The following is an 18,091-nucleotide window of genomic DNA, read 5'->3' on the forward strand; positions in this document are numbered from 1 at the left end:
GAGATTGGGCATCTCAGTTAGTGGTGAAATTTAATGTGCTCATAAGGGAAAGTAATTCCAACTACTGGTAAACAATGCTGGGTCCCTTTATTGGGAATAGTCACCCAGGAAAAGGGCCTCCAAATCCTTTTGGATGATGTTATGTTGAAATTTTCAGCTCAATATGTGAGAGCAGTCCAAAAAGCAAATAAAATGTTAGGAATTATTTGAGTGGTGTGTACAATTCTGGTCGTCCTATCTTAAAAAGACATAGCAGACTTAGAAAAGGTGCAGAGAAGAGAAACAAAAAATGTATAAAGAGGATGGAGCCTCTCCCTTATGAAGAGGCTATGCAGATTAGGGCTCTTGAGCTTGGAAAAGACGGTTAAGAGCAGACTCGATTGATATTTATAAAATCATGAGTACAGTGGAATAGGTAAAGAGGAGATGGTTATTTACACTTTCAAATACCAAAACAGGGATGCTCCCATGAAAAGAACCAGCAAATGTAAAACAAATCTTAAAGTACATTTTACTTGGCACACAATCCAGCTATGGAATTTATTGCCAGAGGACATGGTCAAGGCGGGTAGCATGGCAGGGTTTAAAAGAGGTATTGACAAGCTCCTGCAGGAACTGTCCATAAAACATTATTAGCCAAGTAGAGTTGGGAAAGCTATTACATATCTCTCTGGGAGTGAGCAACAAGAACTAGATCTACTTTTTGTCATCTGCTGGGTGCATGTGATCCGAACTAGCTACTCTTGGAGACAGGATGCTGTATTCTTGAGGAAGCTAAAGCAGCAAGGAGACAGGATGCTGGAGTCTTGAGGAAGCTAAAGCAGCAAGGAGCCAGGATGCTGGAGTCTTGAGGAAGCTAAAGCAGCAATCTAGGGATGGAGCTTGGTTTGACTCAGCATGGCATTTCTTATATTCTAGACTGGTTCAAAGCACCCTCTGAGGCCATTGTGCAACCCTAATGTTTAGTTTTCACTAGACAAGAATAAGAGTTGGTTCTTAAATTTTTACAGAGAGGAAATAAAATGCTGTATTCTTAGGTGAGCATGCAAGGAACTGGATACAACTTTTTATAACAGAACTTATTCCTTTAAGACGAGTGAAATGCACTCCTGGAGGAATTCTGCACTACTGCGGAACGCAGAAAATAGGAGACCCTGGCATGCCGTGAATGGAGCGCATCCTGCGGCACACACTCCGGCGAAGATGAAGGCCTGGCGCTCCGTTCGCGGCGAAAAGGGAAGGCCCCCGTGTGCTGTGGGACGCGCTCTGTTCGCAGTGAAGATGAAGGGCCCCGTTCGCGGTGAACGGAGTGCATCCCGCGGCATGCCAGTGAGAGAGAGTGTGTGTCAGGGAGGGGAGGGTGAGAGAGAGCATGGGAGGTAAGAGGGTGGGTGGTTGGGGGGGGGGATGCTTGAGTGTGGGTTTCAGAGAGAAGGGAGCCTGTATGAGGAGATTGTGAAGGAGTGTGTATGTGTCTGAGATTGGGAGCTCGTGTGTATGTGAGGGTGCTAGCCCTTGTGAAGGGATTGTGTATGTGTGAGAGCCTGTGTGAAGGTGTGCGTGAGAGAGAGACATAAGTAGCCTGTGTGAAGATGTATGTGTGAAAGAGAGAGGGAGCTTGTGTGGGTGTGTATGCAAGAGAGAGGGCCGTGTATGTGGAAGGGACACTCCTACAGTGAATTTCTAGGGAAATTCTGCTCAAAATATTTAAAATTCTGCAACCTTAAGTAATAATGTTTTTCTGTAATTTAAAATGTAATTACTTAACACAATTTACATGACAGTCTTTATTGTGACCACTATAAAGTTTGCAGAATTTTCAGTTTTTGTGCGCAGAATTCCCCCAGGAGTAGAAATGTCAGAGCAAAGCCCTTAAGTACATCCAATTGAAGAGCTTCTTTAAATCTGTCAAGTGGAATTACTCCGCAGGGGTGACTGGTGCTCGAAGGGTTATCTTTTGCCTGCCTCCCCAAATGGAGAAAACTTTCTAAATAAGGATGCCTGTAGTTAGGGTTTGGTGCAGCACAAGGAAACCTTTGTTCTCTCCTATACAACTGCTCCTAATGCCTGCTGATTGTCAGAAAGCTGTGTACTTCTTTTTATTAGAAAATGTGTTTCTATTTTGAAAAATGTCTTGCTGTGCTCAGTCTAGCTCCATATCTCTGTACAGGGAATTGCACTTCACTCTATCAGTGAGATTGGCACAACTTACTTTCTTCTTTAAGCAGAGCTTTTGTACGCATGAGAGCATCTATGGTTTAACACATGCTTCTTGCTTTAGTTACAGCACTCTTGAGGAAGCTAAAGCAGCAATCTAGGGAAAGTGTTGAAGAAAAGCGACCTCGACTATTAAAAGCCCTTAAAGAGGTGAGTTGTCCTTTTCTTGCTGTTAGGACCTTAACTTGTGTGTATTTTCATTTTTTGCAATTTCTTTAAGATAAATCTTTGCATATAATAACTTGTTGATATTGTTAAACAATTTTGTTGCGGCATACTTTAACTCGCCTAGAGCATACATTTGTATAGACATGAATATAATTAAATTTTAAGTAATGAAATACTATGACTTCATATAGTCTGCTTTTATCTGTTTTGTTTTTTTTTGTTGTAATTTATTGTAGTATCAAGGCACATCTAAACCTGAAAGAGCACAAATTGAGTTTAATAGTGGCAAGTGAGGTCATCTGCTTTGAGGTTCTGTAATTTAAAAGCAGATAATCCAATATAAATAAAACTAAATTAAAAGTTGATTGACCATGGAATAAAGAAGTTCCCTGGGAATGATTTGGCATGTCACTGCAGGAGCTGATTCTAGGAACTGGGTGAGTGGGAGATGACAGAGGATGGGGATAAATGGAGTTCACGCTAAGGAGAGAGGCATTTCTAGTGGTTTGCCTCAGGGGTTCAGTCCTTGGACTGGTTCTCTTCAGCATTTTCTTTTTTTTTTTTCGATAATATCAAAATTTGCAATAGGGCAGACAGCCAGGAAGGTGTGTAAAACATGAGGTGGGATCTATTGAAGCATGAAGAATGATCTAGGGTCTGGCAGCTAAAATGTAATCCTAAAAAAAAAAAAAAAAAAGCAGGCATAATTTATGCTGTAAAAACCCAAGGGAGAGGGGTGAAATTTTTCTAAGCACAAAAGAGGCACAGGCTGTAGGGGTGATCATCTCTGATGACCTTAAGGAGTCCAGAGAGGTAGATAAAGTGGCAGCAAAAGCCACAGAGATGCTTGGCTGCTTAGGGAGAGAAATGGTCAGCAGAAAGAGAGGTGATATTGAGAATTGTAAAGCTAAATTAGTTGGGCAGAATGGATAGGCCATACGGTCTTTTTCTGCCACCATGTTTGTGATTCTTGTGGCTTGTCAAAGGGCCAGGGCCTGATTAGCCTTGAGAAATGAAGTTTTGAGATACTGAATAGAAGTCCTAACTGTCAATTATAAGGAAAGCTAAGAAAGGGCTATAAGGATACCACCATGGAAAATGGTGGATATAGGTGTGTTCATTTGCTTCACTATAGATGGGAATTAGCAAACCACAGGCCATGGACAGGATGAAAATGTTCTAGTTTGTGCAGAGGGACGCCATACGTTGCATTCGGGATTCGGATTCGTCGGGGGGGAGCAGATACGTTGCATTTGGCAAGGGGGCCCCCCAATACGTTTATCAGTTAATTCCTATTCATTTCCCCGCTAAAATTAAATTAACTACAACCCCCCCACCCTCCTGACCCCCCCCCCAAGACTTACTAAAGCTCCCTGGTGGTCCAGCGAGGGGTCCGGGAGCCATCCCCTGCACTCACACCCTCGCTGCCAGTTTCAAAATGGTGCCGATAGCCTTTGACCTACTATGTCACGGGCTACAGGTGCCATTGGTCAGCCCCTGTCACATGGCCATTGGTGCCATCTTGTGCTCCTACCATGTGACAGGGGCTGACCAATGGCACCGGTAGCCCCTTGCCAAAAGTCCCTGGACCACCGCTGGGCCACCAGGACTTTTGGCTAGTCTTGGGGGACCCTCCTGACCCCCACAAGACTTGCCAAAAGTCCAGCGGGGATCTGGGAGCGACCTCCTGCACTTGGGCCGTCGGCTGCCAGTAATCAAAATGGCGCAGATAGCCTTTGACCTACTATGTCACGGGCTACAGGTGCCATTGGTCAGCCCCTGTCACATGGCCATTGGTGCCATCTTGTGCTCCTACCATGTGACAGGGGCTGACCAATGGCACCGGTAGCCCCTTGCCAAAAGTCCCTGGACCACCGCTGGGCCACCAGGGACTTTTGGCTAGTCTTGGGGGACCTTCCTGACCCCCACAAGACTTGCCAAAAGTCCAGCGGGGATCTGGGAGCGACCTCCTGCACTTGGGCCGTCGGCTGCCAGTAATCAAAATGGCGCAGATAGCCTTTGCCCTTACTATGTCACAGGAGCTACCAGTGCCATTGGTCAGCCCCTGTCACATGGTAGGAGCACAAGATGGCGCCGATGGCCATGTGACAGGGGCTGACCAATGGCACAAGTAGCCCCTGTGACATAGTAGGCCAAAGGCTATCTGTGCCATTTTGAAACCGGCAGCGAGGGTGTGTGTGCAGGGGATGGCTCCCGGTCCCCCCCGCTGGACCACCAGGGAGTTTTGGTAAGTCTTGGGGGGGGGGGGCGGCAGGAGGGTGGGGGGTTTGTTTAAATTGGGTCCTTTAGACGGCCGAATAATTCGGTGTATTCGTAGGGAATCGCGATACGTTTCGCTTCCCCACGAATACAATGAATAGGGCCCTATACATTGCGGATGAGAAATACGTTAGAAACGAATGCACACCCCTACTAGCTATAATTTCTTCCAACCCTGTAAAAGTAGTCTGTCCACTCACCTGATCATCAAGTTTAGCCACTAAGTAAATGCCCAAAATTGCTGCGTAGTATAAAAGTTATCCAGCTATTTACTCATAAAAAGCTTTATGCTCCCAGTCTGTTGGTAGAACTGGAATGCTGTCTGTGTTTTGTGATGTGAGGAATGAGTGAATTCACAACTGTTTTTCCGTTCTTATGCACATGAGACTCAAGTTTTCTCTTGAAGGCTTGAAGCATAGAAGTCTTTGCAGAATTCACAATTGCCTTCTATTGTATTTTAATATCTGGGCAGTGACCTATAATGGTTCATATCCTTTTTATTCCTTTAAAACTGGATTGATTCAGTTGACATACCAAACCAGTTAAATTCAGACTAGCATAACATTTTGTCCTGAAATCCTCCTTATGTAATTTGAAAAACTAGATATCCTCATTGAATTCATGAAGATGGGAGGGGAGGAGTATTACAGAAGACATACTGTCATCTCAGACCAGATAATACAAATAACATTGCATTTCTTTTTCCAGCTGGGAGACTTTTATCTAGAATTACACTGGGATTTTCAAAGCTGGGGTAAGAACTGTTTCAGAATCACTAAACTATTAGTGTTTATAATGGTCCTGGAGAATCATTCACATATTCCGAGGTGATGCAAATAGGTTAATAGAAACCAAATAGCTAACAAATCTTACTGTGTGTTTTTTGTTTGCTTACTTTATGATGCAGTAAAATACTACAGGGTATGTGATATGGCTTGTAATAACCCATCTAAGATTTGAGTAATTCCAAGATAAAACATACTGGGGGTCATTTTCAGACAGGCCCTCAAAGTGTCAAGTCTGCGTGGACCCTGCACTTGCAGGCTTTATCGAGTGTTTTCAAAGTGAACTTGTGTGTAAACTCATTTTGAAAATGCTCCAGTAATTGGCAGAGCAAACACCCACATCCACTTTTCCAGAGAGCATAACTTCTGCTGTGCACTTTTTAAAATCCCAAAGCATGCACATTAGTGCTGACTCTGCCCCCCGGCACGTGTCTCTCCTTAGTGTGCACGCAAGTTCACGCAGTTCTCTGCGCGCCGAGCTTTCGGCAGTTTTAGAGCAGCCACTTGCGGGCTCTGTGCGCAAATGGCTTTGAAACACCCCCACCCCCACTGTCTCGTGCTGTTGGACGCATCCGTGAAATCTTTTAATCAAGACTGCTGTTGAGTTGTGTATTTTCATGTAAGTACGTTTGTGCAGTACGTTATGGTAGGTAGCTATTCTAAGCCTCCTTTACAGACATATATATATACGGTACCATTAGGCAATGTGAAAATATAGAGTTCAATATTCAAAAGTAATTTACATGGATAACTCACAAGTTATCTGTCTAAATGGCAAATGTGGCATATTCAGCCACTTATGTGTTTAAATTATAGCCAGATACTGCGGCCTGACAAAGTTAGCCGGCTGACTCAGCTGATTTTCAACTGAAACTGGTAAAGTTAGCCAGATAAATTTAGATCTGTTTCCGAGCAGGTCTAAAGTTATCCGGCCTTCTCTGGCCAGATAACTTTATGCTTATCTGGCTGTATTAATAAGAATATAGCTGGTTCAGTGGGAAAAAAAAATATCATGGGCCTGCAGTCTCAAGCCTTTTATCTGCCTCCTTCACACCTGAACTCCAAAAGGCCTGCAGGGCTGAACTTGCCGCTCTCTCGTCAAAGCGCTCCATTTTCAGGATTTAAAAAATATATTGGGGTCGCAAGTGCTTGCAGTTTGTCCCCTGCACCCACATTCTGTTTTAATTTTCTTTTTATTAGGTATTTTTAAATATAATACAAGATTAAGATGTAAGGAACACAAATAATTAAGATCAGATTCCAAAAGAATTATAGTACATCCTTAAATCATCTTCACCATACATAATGCAAAGAAAATTGGGTCATACATTACATTACACTGGACCAGTTCATAAAGAAATAATATACCATTAAACTAGACTATCTACTCTTCATCTTATTTCCAATATTCCCGTCTCTATAAGGGCTTTTAGGAGTGGGAATCCAAGTAACTCCTTAATTGTTCCGGTTGGCATGGTGTGATCACAAGGGGTAAGAAGTCATTCAAGACTACTTGATCCAAAGCCAATGACTGCAGAAGGATCACAATGAAATAAGCTGTCTTTCACAGCCTAGAAAAAAAAATTGGTGGTCATGATTGGCTATTCAGGAAACTTAGGGTTGTATGAACACATGGTTCTGATATAAAGCTATATAAAATGTTTGAATCGGGCTGTAAAAATTGCTGATATTTGCAGTGATCCAGTTGCTTATCTTCGCCCTGTGGTGGTACTTGTGTGTATCATCTGGTGTGCAGCAGGATCTGCTTTCCCCTTTTCTACCACACTTTTCCCAGTATGAACAATTTATGTATACAGGATATGTCAGTGTTTGACTACACAAGTCTCTTGTTAAAGCTTTGAAATTGTGGTTGCAGAATGTCAGGATATTGCATTTTAAAATGTGTTCAATATCGGCCTCTAACTTTCCATTCTCATATTATATAGTGCCTTTACTATCCCGAATTCTGCCTTCCGATGCATGCAAAATATACAAGCAAGGTATAAATATCAGGTAAATATTTTTCTAATTCATTTTGTCCTTAATGGAATAAAAACAAATCTTGTATTGAACTGATTTGAAAAATAAAATGCTTGCTGTTATTGTAACTGCCTCTAAAGTTTCTCTTTTTAGTATTGAAATAATTGGGTTAAGTTGAAGACAAGTGTGAGGGAGAGAGCAATGCCTAATTGACGAATAAAATGTTTACAGTGTATTCTGCAAAAAGATGCACTTTTTATGATCATGGAGGTTCACTCATGCTTTACATTTATAGTGGATTAGATAAAAGTATGTAGCCACTTCCAGGGTGGCTGATTTTGAAGCTAATTTCAGTTTTTGCACATTTGTGAGATCATAAGGGAAAATGACAGTGCTATCATTGGTTTGTCCATGGCCAAGCTGAAATGTGTACCTTAGAGCCGGAGAGTGAGTCATTGTAATGGACTATGTTGGAATGTATAAGCTGATGAAACCTGAGGAGCTTTTAATCTTCAGGATTTCTCCCTTAGTTTTCAGCGTCTTCCATTCTTCACTTTCTAGGTTTACTTTGGTTAGACTGCTTATTCTCTTGGAGGAGAGAAGAATCTATGGGTTTGATTATAAATACTCACTCCAGATAAAGGTGTTGATTGTGATGTAGGCTCAGGATGACATTTTGTTCATTGGGCAGCTAAATCAATAAAGCATTTGCCATACATCAGTAGGGATTGCTATATAGGGTTAGTTATGGTTGACCTCTGATCTTCTTTCACCCTGACTAAATATAGTACTTGCACACATGTTTCAGTGGATTGGATCTATTAGTGCATGTATCAGTATTTCTGGTGTGGACATCTGGGGCAATGATGAAGATACTATGACAAGACCAGTTTAAACTGTAACAGTAGCAATGCTCGCTGCTCAGTCTGGCAGCAGGTGGTAGCGAAGAAAAGTTGAAATTCCATCTCTAATGCGAGGTTTGTTTTTGATTACTTAGTGTGAATTGCATCGTGGGTATTTGCATATATTAAAGATCACGTGGATTGATTTTTGTTAGCAGCCAATCAGTATTGTAACCTACGTAAGTGAATTCTCGTCTAGTCATCTGTGGAGTATGGTAATTCATGTGTCTTTCACAGGCTTGATACAACTTTAATAGACTTTACCGATATGAAGTGCCAACGAGGGGATTTAAGCTTCATTTTCAATGGTGATGCAGTGCCCTCTGAATCTTTTGTAGTTTTAGATAATGAACAAAAAGTTTATCAACGAATACATCATGAGGTAAGTAGTATGTGTAAACCAAGCATTAGCAGGGTGCTTGAAAGATTTTCTGTAATAAAAATGACCCTAGGGTAATACTGTGATGTGAAGACCTGCTCGTGGCTCTAGACCGAGGCTAGAAAACGTCTGTGCCAGGTTGCCCAGGTGCTTCATACTTCGTACCTGGGCCAAGAAGAGGTTTTGAGTGATTGGCAAGAAGGGAGCCATTGGCTGACCGATAAGGAGCAGGATCTGGTTGTGCAGGAGTGTAATCGGGCAAGGAAGATCTGGGACCATGCAGGTGGGCAAGCAGCTGCTGTGGGCTGACCACTGGAGAGGGGAGAAGGGGAGAAAAAAAATGGGATTAGAAATCAAGCTCAAAGGGGAAAGCAGAGGGTTAAAAAAAAAATTGTGAAATTTATTTACCCTGGCTCCTAAAAATTTGGGCTGGCACCCAAGTTTTCTAAAAGTGTTTCCAACCCTGGTGTAAACATTTAATGAGAAAAATAGTCCTGCTGTTTCCATATCGTCCGTGCCAGACCAGTCCCAACAAGTGGATTTTATCCCCCCTGCCAGCAGATGGAGATAGAGAGGGAATGGAGAACGAACTAGAAAACTATTTGACATTTCAAAATTTTTTTTCCTTATTTATAGGAATCTGAAATGGAAACTGAAGAAGAAGTTGACATTTTGATGAGTAGTGATATTTATTCCGCAACTTTATCTACCAAATCCATCACTTTTACACGTGCTCAAACAGGCTGGCTTTTCAGAGAAGATAAAACAGTATGTTTACATTTCTCCTGAAATTAGTCTAAGCAGAAATTAGAGCCTTCATTCTGCAGTACCTTTACCAGTCCCTGTATGTACTGTAATCCCAAAAATTGTCAGAATTTGTCATGCATCATCATCCTTATGTTTGATCCAGAGATAATGAGCTTTCTTATTAGTCATGGCATTGTCTCTCTCAACTCTAGCCACATGTAATACTTATTTTGTTCTTGTAAATTTATAACAAGTAAACACATCAAGACACCTGATAACAGGTCATAAGTATAAATCAGAATAGTGACAAACGAAGAGCAACATGCTATAAACAAAAAATTTTTTTTTGAAAGAGTGAAGCACCAGCCTGCACAGCTGTGCTAAAACGTGGTATCCAAAGTTAGAAAAATCATGTCTCCTGAGAAAGCAATCTGCCTCCGTATGAGACCTGACTCCTACAACTTTCAGCCGCTGTGGGCTGTCTCAAGGGTCTAAAAATCAGTCAGAAGAACAGATCTCCAAATTTGTTGGTAACAAACTTGAGACACATTTCTAGACAGGACATGTTATAAAGAAATGTTACTATTAAAAAAAACATTTGTATGTCTGCATCTCATAAATGTATATTGGAAACGCTGTGTTCCTTTCTACTGTGATTGCTAAATCAAATCCAGTATAACAATTTAAAACAGATGAGTACAAATTGTCTGAAACATTCATTGAAATAGACTGCTCATTCATAACAAACTGGTTAAATCAGGCAAGTTCAAGGTAAAAACAATGACCAACATTTTTGCTGTTGAGGATTTTGCTTAAGTATTTCTTTCTGTGGCAATCACGGGGGGAAGGGGGGGCATTGAGAGATTATATCTTCAGTTTAAACATGTTTTGATTAATGTTAACAAATGCATTTTTATTTTAGGAAAGAGTGGGGAATTTTTTGGCTGATTTTTATTTGGTGAATGGACTTGTATTGGAATCGCGAAAAAGAAGAGAGCATCTCAGTGAGGAGGACATTCTTCGAAATAAGGCTATTGTGGAGAGTTTGAGTAAAGGTGGAAACTTGATGGAGCAGAACTTTGAGGTAGAGTTAATATCTTAAAATAAGTCTAATTGAATTTTTTTTTTTTAACCCATAAGAACACTAGAAGATGTTTCCTCTGCTCTCCAGAATTTTTCACTGTCTCTGAAAGAAGCCAACCCTATATTTCTTTCCTGTTTTTTGATCATAATACAAATCTACCTCTTCATGTGATTGCCTTAAAATGAAGGTGCGCATCTCATAAATATGCTCATTGCACATAACCTCATGATAGTCATTCTGTTTGTGCTAAGTCATAGGTTTAACACTTCAAGTTAATCTTGATTCCTGCCTTGTTTTCTTGCTGACTGACACAGTATGAGGAAAGCACAGAACACTGTTCTCTCCCTCATTTCAGTGTTGCAGAGATGTGATATGTTGCCTTGAAATGGTCCCTTTTAGAAAATGTTTTTCCATAAGTCTTTTTTTTTTTTTCATTGTCTGAATTTATTCTAGCTAAAAAAAAAAAGTCATTTTGAAAAGCAATAAGATTTCCTTTCACTGAAGTGCTGTGAAAATAATACTCTGTGCAAAGCACTCTGCATTCCTAATATAGTTATACAATTAAGATCAGAACTGAGTTAAACCTACTTGGGAAGGTTGAATAGCTTGGTTGCAGAAAGTAGCACTATTTCAGACTCATAAATCATGACATTAGAAGTGTCTTTTGTATAATCTAAAGGCACTCTTCTCACTTCTAGTCTCCTCCATTGTACCACTCATGGCAAAGCCTTTCATTATTATTTTGGTATTTGTAGAGTGCAGTAAACTAGGCTGTTATGCAACAAGTTATATATAGGTAAAACGTGTCCCTTCCTTCGAGAGCTTACAATGTAAAGGGACACCTGAGGCAGTGGGAGATAGTGACTTGTCTAAGGTCACAAGGGGTGTTGAGGGAGATGGGGGAAGAATGGGATTTGAAATCTGGGCTTCTCTGGTTCACAGCCCATTGCTTCAACCACTAGATCTCTCTTTATTCATGCTCTCTCCTATCCTCCTGCATGTCTGCATTACTTCACAGGTGGTACTTTTTGATGAACTCCTTGGTCTTTGTTTTATGTAGTGAGCTCTGATTTTAATGTTATAATTCTCCATCAGCAAGCAGTGCGAATTGCCAATGACATGTGGGCTGTCTTCATCCAATAAGCCAAATGGACCCATCTCTCTACTCGGTAAAATATATATAATTCTAAGAAGACTATAACCTAGATCCCAGCGAAACCAGGATTGGAAGGTGGAGGAGTTCCTCAGGTCTGTAAAGAGATGGAATAGTTCTCTTTAGGAGCAGGACCTCCTTGGACTCCCTCCGTGCCTAGTTAAGCAAAGGCTCTTCTGGCAGGATTCCTCCAGCTATAGATCACCATAGCTCCAGAGTTGAGCAAGGCATGGACATTCCAGGCATAGGAGCCTAGCCCACGTCTGAGCCTAGTCTCCCTCCAGGGGCTCATCTGACAGAAGAAGCAAGATCATTTGACTCAGTTGGTGCCAGCGGTGTGGGAGCTTATCTGTGCTGTTGTGCAATGGCCCTCCACCCCATTGACCTAATCAATGCCAGTTGTGACCCTAGCTCCGATGGCCCTGGCAAGGACACTTTGCGGGAGCCCTCTTATTTTTTTGGGACCTTTATCATAGTCTCTTATACTTTTTCCAGATCCCAGGCCCCTCCTGCTGCATCTGGATACTTCAAACCCTATTTATTCCATTGTGCCCTTATTCTCCATGCGATCCTTAACCAAGTAGCCCAGTAGGAGGCCTCTGCCTGGAGTCTGGGGTTTGCTTTTCAGGACAATGATCATATATTGGTCTAAAAGCAAGATGTCTGTTCTCCAACTCTGGCCCAGAAGACACTGCAGCCTGTGGACCACATTATAGAACTTCTGAAGACTTTCTTTACTACTTTGGTGACTATTGACAAGGTGGGCAACTTTAAGCCTCTCCTGTTCAAGATGATGGATTTGTTCCCTCAAGGAGGAACTCCTTCCGCTTACACATCACGAGAACTCCCCTCAGAAATTCCGTGGAAGCCAGCCTACCTCTCTGTCTACAGAGGAGTCTAGCCAGCATTCAGAGGACGAAGCTCTGGAATCTTCCCTGGGTGTTTTTCTCCTGTCTGAGACAACAAAGGTCTTTGCCTTGATCACCATTTTTTTTTTCATCTGAGTCATGGATTGGCATCCCTCCACCATACGATTCTGAGCAGAGGTCTACGAGGATTTCCTCTTACCTGATCTGTTGGAACACTTATCCCCACCATACAAATTTGGGTAAGGCCATCTGAGTCAACATCCAGGGGGAGAAGGATCCCCCTGTACAGAGGTCTTCAGCTTCTGTAAGCCCCTTCCAAACCAGCAGTGACCCAGTTCCCCACACTCTGTGGGACCTGAAAATGAGAATATGGGATAATCTAGCCTCTTGCTCCCCCACCCCCTAGTAACTGAATCGTTAAACACCAAGTTCTTTAGGCTCCTGGTTTTGGTGCAGTCCTGTTGCCCCACCAATCTATGGTAAGTCTGCTTTAAAGTGGGCAAGAAGACCCAGATTTTTTCCTAACACAGCCCTGGGTAAGGACTTCAGGTCGCTGAACAACTTTGGGAAGAAAGTCTTCCAGAACTTCATGCTTAAATGCCCACTAATTCTGTACAATCCAACACTTATACAACTTCATTGACAAACTGTGGAGTTCTTGGACAAGGAGCAATAAGGTTATCAGCACACTACTCTGGACACAGAATAGTGTGACGGGCATTTTATCTGATCAGTGAATGACTTTTGATACGGCAGCAAGATCTTCTGCAGTCACCAATGGGGCATGCTGGATACTTGATTAAGAGCCAGCAGTCTGCAAGAGGATGTCATAACAAGTGGACCAACATCCTGTATCCTGGGGGCAAAGTTAGAGAAACTGTTGCCCAGATTAAGGAACAACATATTGCCATTCAGTCCCTGTTGGCAGGAGCCAACCAGCCTCCTTCCTCCCAGGTGTTCTTACTTTGCTTTTAAACACATTCTTCCAAACCGTCCCTTCAGCTGCCCTAACAGTAGCTTCTGGCCAGTGGACACTCACGTGCGAGATATTAGTCTAAGACATCACAACAGTCTGTCCAAACCGGGGCCTAGTTTTTGACAAGCCCCAACCCTCAGACATCAATTCCTCTGGTAGGAATAAAGATCTAGCTGTTCCTCGATGAGTGGAGCAAGATCACCAAAGACCATTGGGTCCTCAAAATTGTGAAATAGTTATCGTTTGCATGTCTCCCAGGCACCACTGCTTCTCCAACATTTGGCCTTTGATCCAGATCTATTTCACTCAATCCAACTTCTTGAGATGGAGTCGCTTCTCAGTCACTGGGTAATAGCCTGTGCCTCCTGAAGGGGTTCTATTACCGCTATTTTCTTATCCCAAAGAAATCAGGGGGATTGAGACATCTCGGATTTATGAAGATTGGATATTTGCTCTGGATCTGAAGGTTTCATATGCTCACATCCCCATTCATCTGTTTCACTGGAAATACCTCAAATTCATAGTGGAGAAAACACTACCAATATGAGGTTCTCCCCTTCGGCCTCTTGGCAGCCCCAAGAGACTTAAAAAAAAAAATACTTGACACTAGTGGCAGCACATATTTGTCATTGAGGGATGTTTGTTTTTTTCTTTACCTGGCTGACTGGTCGTCTTAAGCAGGGGTGCTAGACTTCTTGATGAAGACTGTGCAACTCAGTCCTAGAATTTATAGTCAATTTTGCAAAGTCAAATGTCATCCCCCATCCAGAGAATCAAGTTCATTGGCGCTTGGTTAGATTTGCTAGAGGCGCATGCTCTTCTACCATTGGAAAAGGCAATCTGCCTAAGAACACTGAATTAGAACTTGTAGCAGCAAGGTATAACTCTGGCCCAAACCATTCTGGTTGTCCTTGGCACATGACAGCAATTCATGTAGTTCCCAAGACTTGCCTGAACATAAGAGCTCTCCATTATCTCCTCTGCTTCCACTAGGATCAGCTGCATCAGCTCCTGCTGCTTTCCATTTGGAGTAACCCCAGAGATTGAAATATCCATCCATTGGTGGCTGAACCTGTGATCCTAGAGATGGGTTCCCTTCTGAGTTTTACCTCATCAGGTGAGACTAGCAACAAATGTGTCCACCAGAGGTTAGGCTGCCCATACAAGGCTCCTCCCGGATTCAGGGAATTTGGTCAGTAACAAATTGTCTGTTCCAGATTACCGTCTTAGAGCTACAAGCTATACTAGTCACCTCTTTCATGGGAAGAATTCTGATCCAAATCAACAGTCATATATCGATGTTTTACATAAACAAGCGAGGAGGCCCATGGTCCTGGACCCTTTGCCAGGAATCCCAGAAAATTTGGGAGTGGGCCTCTAATCATGGGGCTTTCCTTCAGGCTTCTTTTCTGTCTGGAATCTCAACATGTTGGCAGATGGCTTCAGCAGAGTTTTGCAACTCCCATGAGTTGTCTCTGGCTAAGGGATAGCAAACAAGCTATTCAACCTTTTGGGTTAACAGTCAATTGATTTTTTTTTATTTATTTTTTCCTCGGTAAGCAATAGGAAAGTCGTTAAATTCTGCTCCATTCATCGAAGCGTTTCCACCATTCTGTTGGTGATGAGAACAGTTCAGAAGGTACTCAAGGACCGGGCATGTATTATCCTCATTACTCCAGCTTGACCCAGCCAGATGTTCTGTGTCATCAAGTTGATAACCTATCTTCAGATTCCTCCTGGAACTAAGCCAGCTCTATGAATACTGATGGGGGGGGGGGTCTCCTGTGTCACCCGAGCCTCCCTTACTTCAATTTGACAGCATGGCTGCTGATCACGTGATATGTTTTTTTTTTTTTGTAACTATCCAGGGAGATTAAGGACATTGATTTTGGCTGGGAAGCCATCCACCAGAAGGGCGTACAGCTTTAAGTGGAAGCATTTCTCATCTTGGTGTCAAGTGACCTCTATGGACCCATTTAGTTATCCCAAGAATGTGCTTCATTACTTGTTCCTCCTCTCCTCATTAGATTTTGGTACATCAGTGTAAGTGCATCTTGGTGCCATCACTGCTTATTACCCTCAAGAGGATGGACAGCCAATCTCCCTTCATCCATTCTCTGGTATTCAAATTAACGACGGGCTTGTAGCACACACAGCCTCTGGGTTCTTAACGTCCTTAGCACAACTATGAAACTTCTCTACGAGCCACTGGAATCTTTCCTTGAAGTTTCCTACTTGGATTATAATGTTCTTAGTTACTATCACTTCAATTAGAAGGGTCAGCAAACTACAAGCATTAGTTTTTTTCCAAGGCCCTTCATTCGCTGGACTATATGGATGGGTGAAGTAGAATGTTTCATTGAGGTATCTAAAAATTACATTTTTGTACTTGGTGCATGATGACCTTCCATCCTTTTGGCAAAAGTTTTAAGTTGAATTGTTTCACTGCTCTGACAGTTCTACTTTGGTTTTCATACATTTGTAATGGACATTCACTTTTCTTAAGTTTTGTTTTGTGATAGGATTCTGTTGGATCACTAGGAGAATTTATAATTCCCATTGAATCTGACAAAACTGGCTTGTTATGGAATGAAATTATAAAATTCTTTTCCTAATACACATTAAAGAATGTTTATAATGTTCATATTTATACTGCAAAGCTATTAGTCATTCAGTAAAGCTGCTCCTCTCATAATTTCCCTGAACCAAAGGGAGCACCCGTGTTCAGAAGAGTGTTACTTCATCTGGCTTGGAATCAGATTGCATAAACTGAGCCGGTATGGGCCAGTCACATCCAGTGAACTAATCTGTGATACTTTTGCTACTATGACTGTTCTCAGAATTTCCAGGGGAATGGTTAGGAGGTTGCTGAAAGACCTCTTATAAATTATCCCTTTGACAATATTTGTCAGTAGTAGAGGGTGGGTATTGTTACTTGTCCTGTACATGTTTTGAAATACCATGTGGTATACAGAGTACACAGATTCCTTTTGTATCCTCTGGGAATCAAACTGTTTTGCTTTTGATTTGAGTGCTTATTGGTAGTAAAATGTTGGAGACAGACTCTAGAGTGAACTAAAAAATTGGAGTAAGAGCTAATAAAGAGAAAACCTTGCACTTAGCAAATCCATTTTCCTTAAATCCTGATGTAAATTTGCATTCTAGGTTAAAGCAGTTAGCAGCTGATCCTAATAGGTTACCTTTGGTGAAAAGACAGACTGACTTCTGATGGCGCAGGCTTTCTGGCTGTCAGCTTTTGTGAATGCTGACACAGATCACGGGGTTATTGAAAATGATCATGGCTTAAAGAGATTGGATGTTGCTGAAAGGAACACTGCAAAGAGCTGTTAGAACAAATGCGTAATTAGCTGGCATAGGGAAGCTTGTATAAAATGATCTTAAAGGGTATGCACAAAACTGGCATAAAAAAAGTTTTCTTGGACCCGGTCCCTGGGTCGTCTTTCCTTTCATTAGGTGGAGTTGGACCAAACCCTCAGGCACATGCCTACTTCCTGTATAAAAGGGCATGTTTCTGCTTCAGTTGCCGTGTATTCCCAAGCTGAAAAAACATAACTACATAATTACGTCTCTTTGCTGCACAAGTTGAAAACGAGGTAGAATGAAATTTGTATGTACAACTAGCCTGAAAGCCCTGCCTCTTTCCCCTTCCCTGGGGTAGGTTATCTGGGCTATTCTGATGTAACTCCTGAGAAGCTTCGTTAATAGGTTAAAAAAAAAAAAAAAAAGTCCTTTCTCAGATGTTACGCTGTGAAAAGTCCGGGCTATGGGAGCTGCCTTAGCAGAAACTCACAAAGCATCATTGGTGAGTGATCTTCTATTACTGCAGACACAACCCTCCTGCAAAAGACACTTAAGAAGAGACCTGAATAGTTAGCCATACGCTATGAATGTGTGCATGGAAGCTCTTGTCACTGCCTCTTTCCAGCCAGGAAATAGCTGCACCCTTACAGCATGGGCTCTTTTTTGAAATGGTTTACATTTACCAGAGCGCTCTTAGCATCAAAATTGTGCAGTTTAGCTTCCATGCCAGATAGTTCTTCCTTCCCTCTATCTTTTGATTCTTCATGTGGATCAACAAAGCCACTTGTGGAACAAAATGGAGAGGAGTTTCTGAGAATTACCTTGTCAGCCTAAGTTTTGGTGACTACCTCCACATAATGAAAGGGTAGTCACCCCAGGATTTGTTTTATTCTGGTAGAAATTCAAGAAACCTCATTAGCAAGTAGAAACATTTTTGTTTTGTCTCTGATTTATAATTAAAAAAAAAAAAAGTGCAATGCTCCTGCAAATAAGTAAATTGATTTCTAGTGTTCTTACCCTAAAGACCTTAATCCCAGGGCTTTGATCATAGGGTGCTTGAGATTTGCTGAGGGTCATACAACACATAGATTATTCAAACAAGGAACTCCAGTTTGACACCTCCAATATATTTTACTGGGATGAACAATGTATAGTTCCTTTTGGTTTTCTCTCTGTGAGTGCTAACTTGACTTAAGGAGAGCTGGATTTACTGCAGCTGGAAAACGGCCT

General features: G+C 41.9%; 1 protein-coding gene across 1 annotated transcript in view; it reads left to right on the forward strand.

Annotated features, from left to right (window-relative positions):
• The window catches only part of ANKRD13C (ankyrin repeat domain 13C), a 66,558-nt gene that overhangs the window by 22,304 nt on the left and 26,163 nt on the right, over positions 1–18,091 (forward strand). The window contains exons 4-9 of the mRNA XM_029617876.1: positions 2,282–2,367; positions 5,374–5,419; positions 7,397–7,463; positions 8,570–8,714; positions 9,348–9,479; positions 10,381–10,542. Of these exons, the coding sequence (XP_029473736.1) occupies positions 2,282–2,367; positions 5,374–5,419; positions 7,397–7,463; positions 8,570–8,714; positions 9,348–9,479; positions 10,381–10,542 (638 nt within the window). The remainder of the gene's footprint in view (positions 1–2,281; positions 2,368–5,373; positions 5,420–7,396; positions 7,464–8,569; positions 8,715–9,347; positions 9,480–10,380; positions 10,543–18,091) is intronic.

The sequence above is a fragment of the Rhinatrema bivittatum genome, chromosome 10, assembly GCF_901001135.1.
Source record: "Rhinatrema bivittatum chromosome 10, aRhiBiv1.1, whole genome shotgun sequence".
NCBI lineage: Eukaryota > Metazoa > Chordata > Amphibia > Gymnophiona > Rhinatrematidae > Rhinatrema > Rhinatrema bivittatum.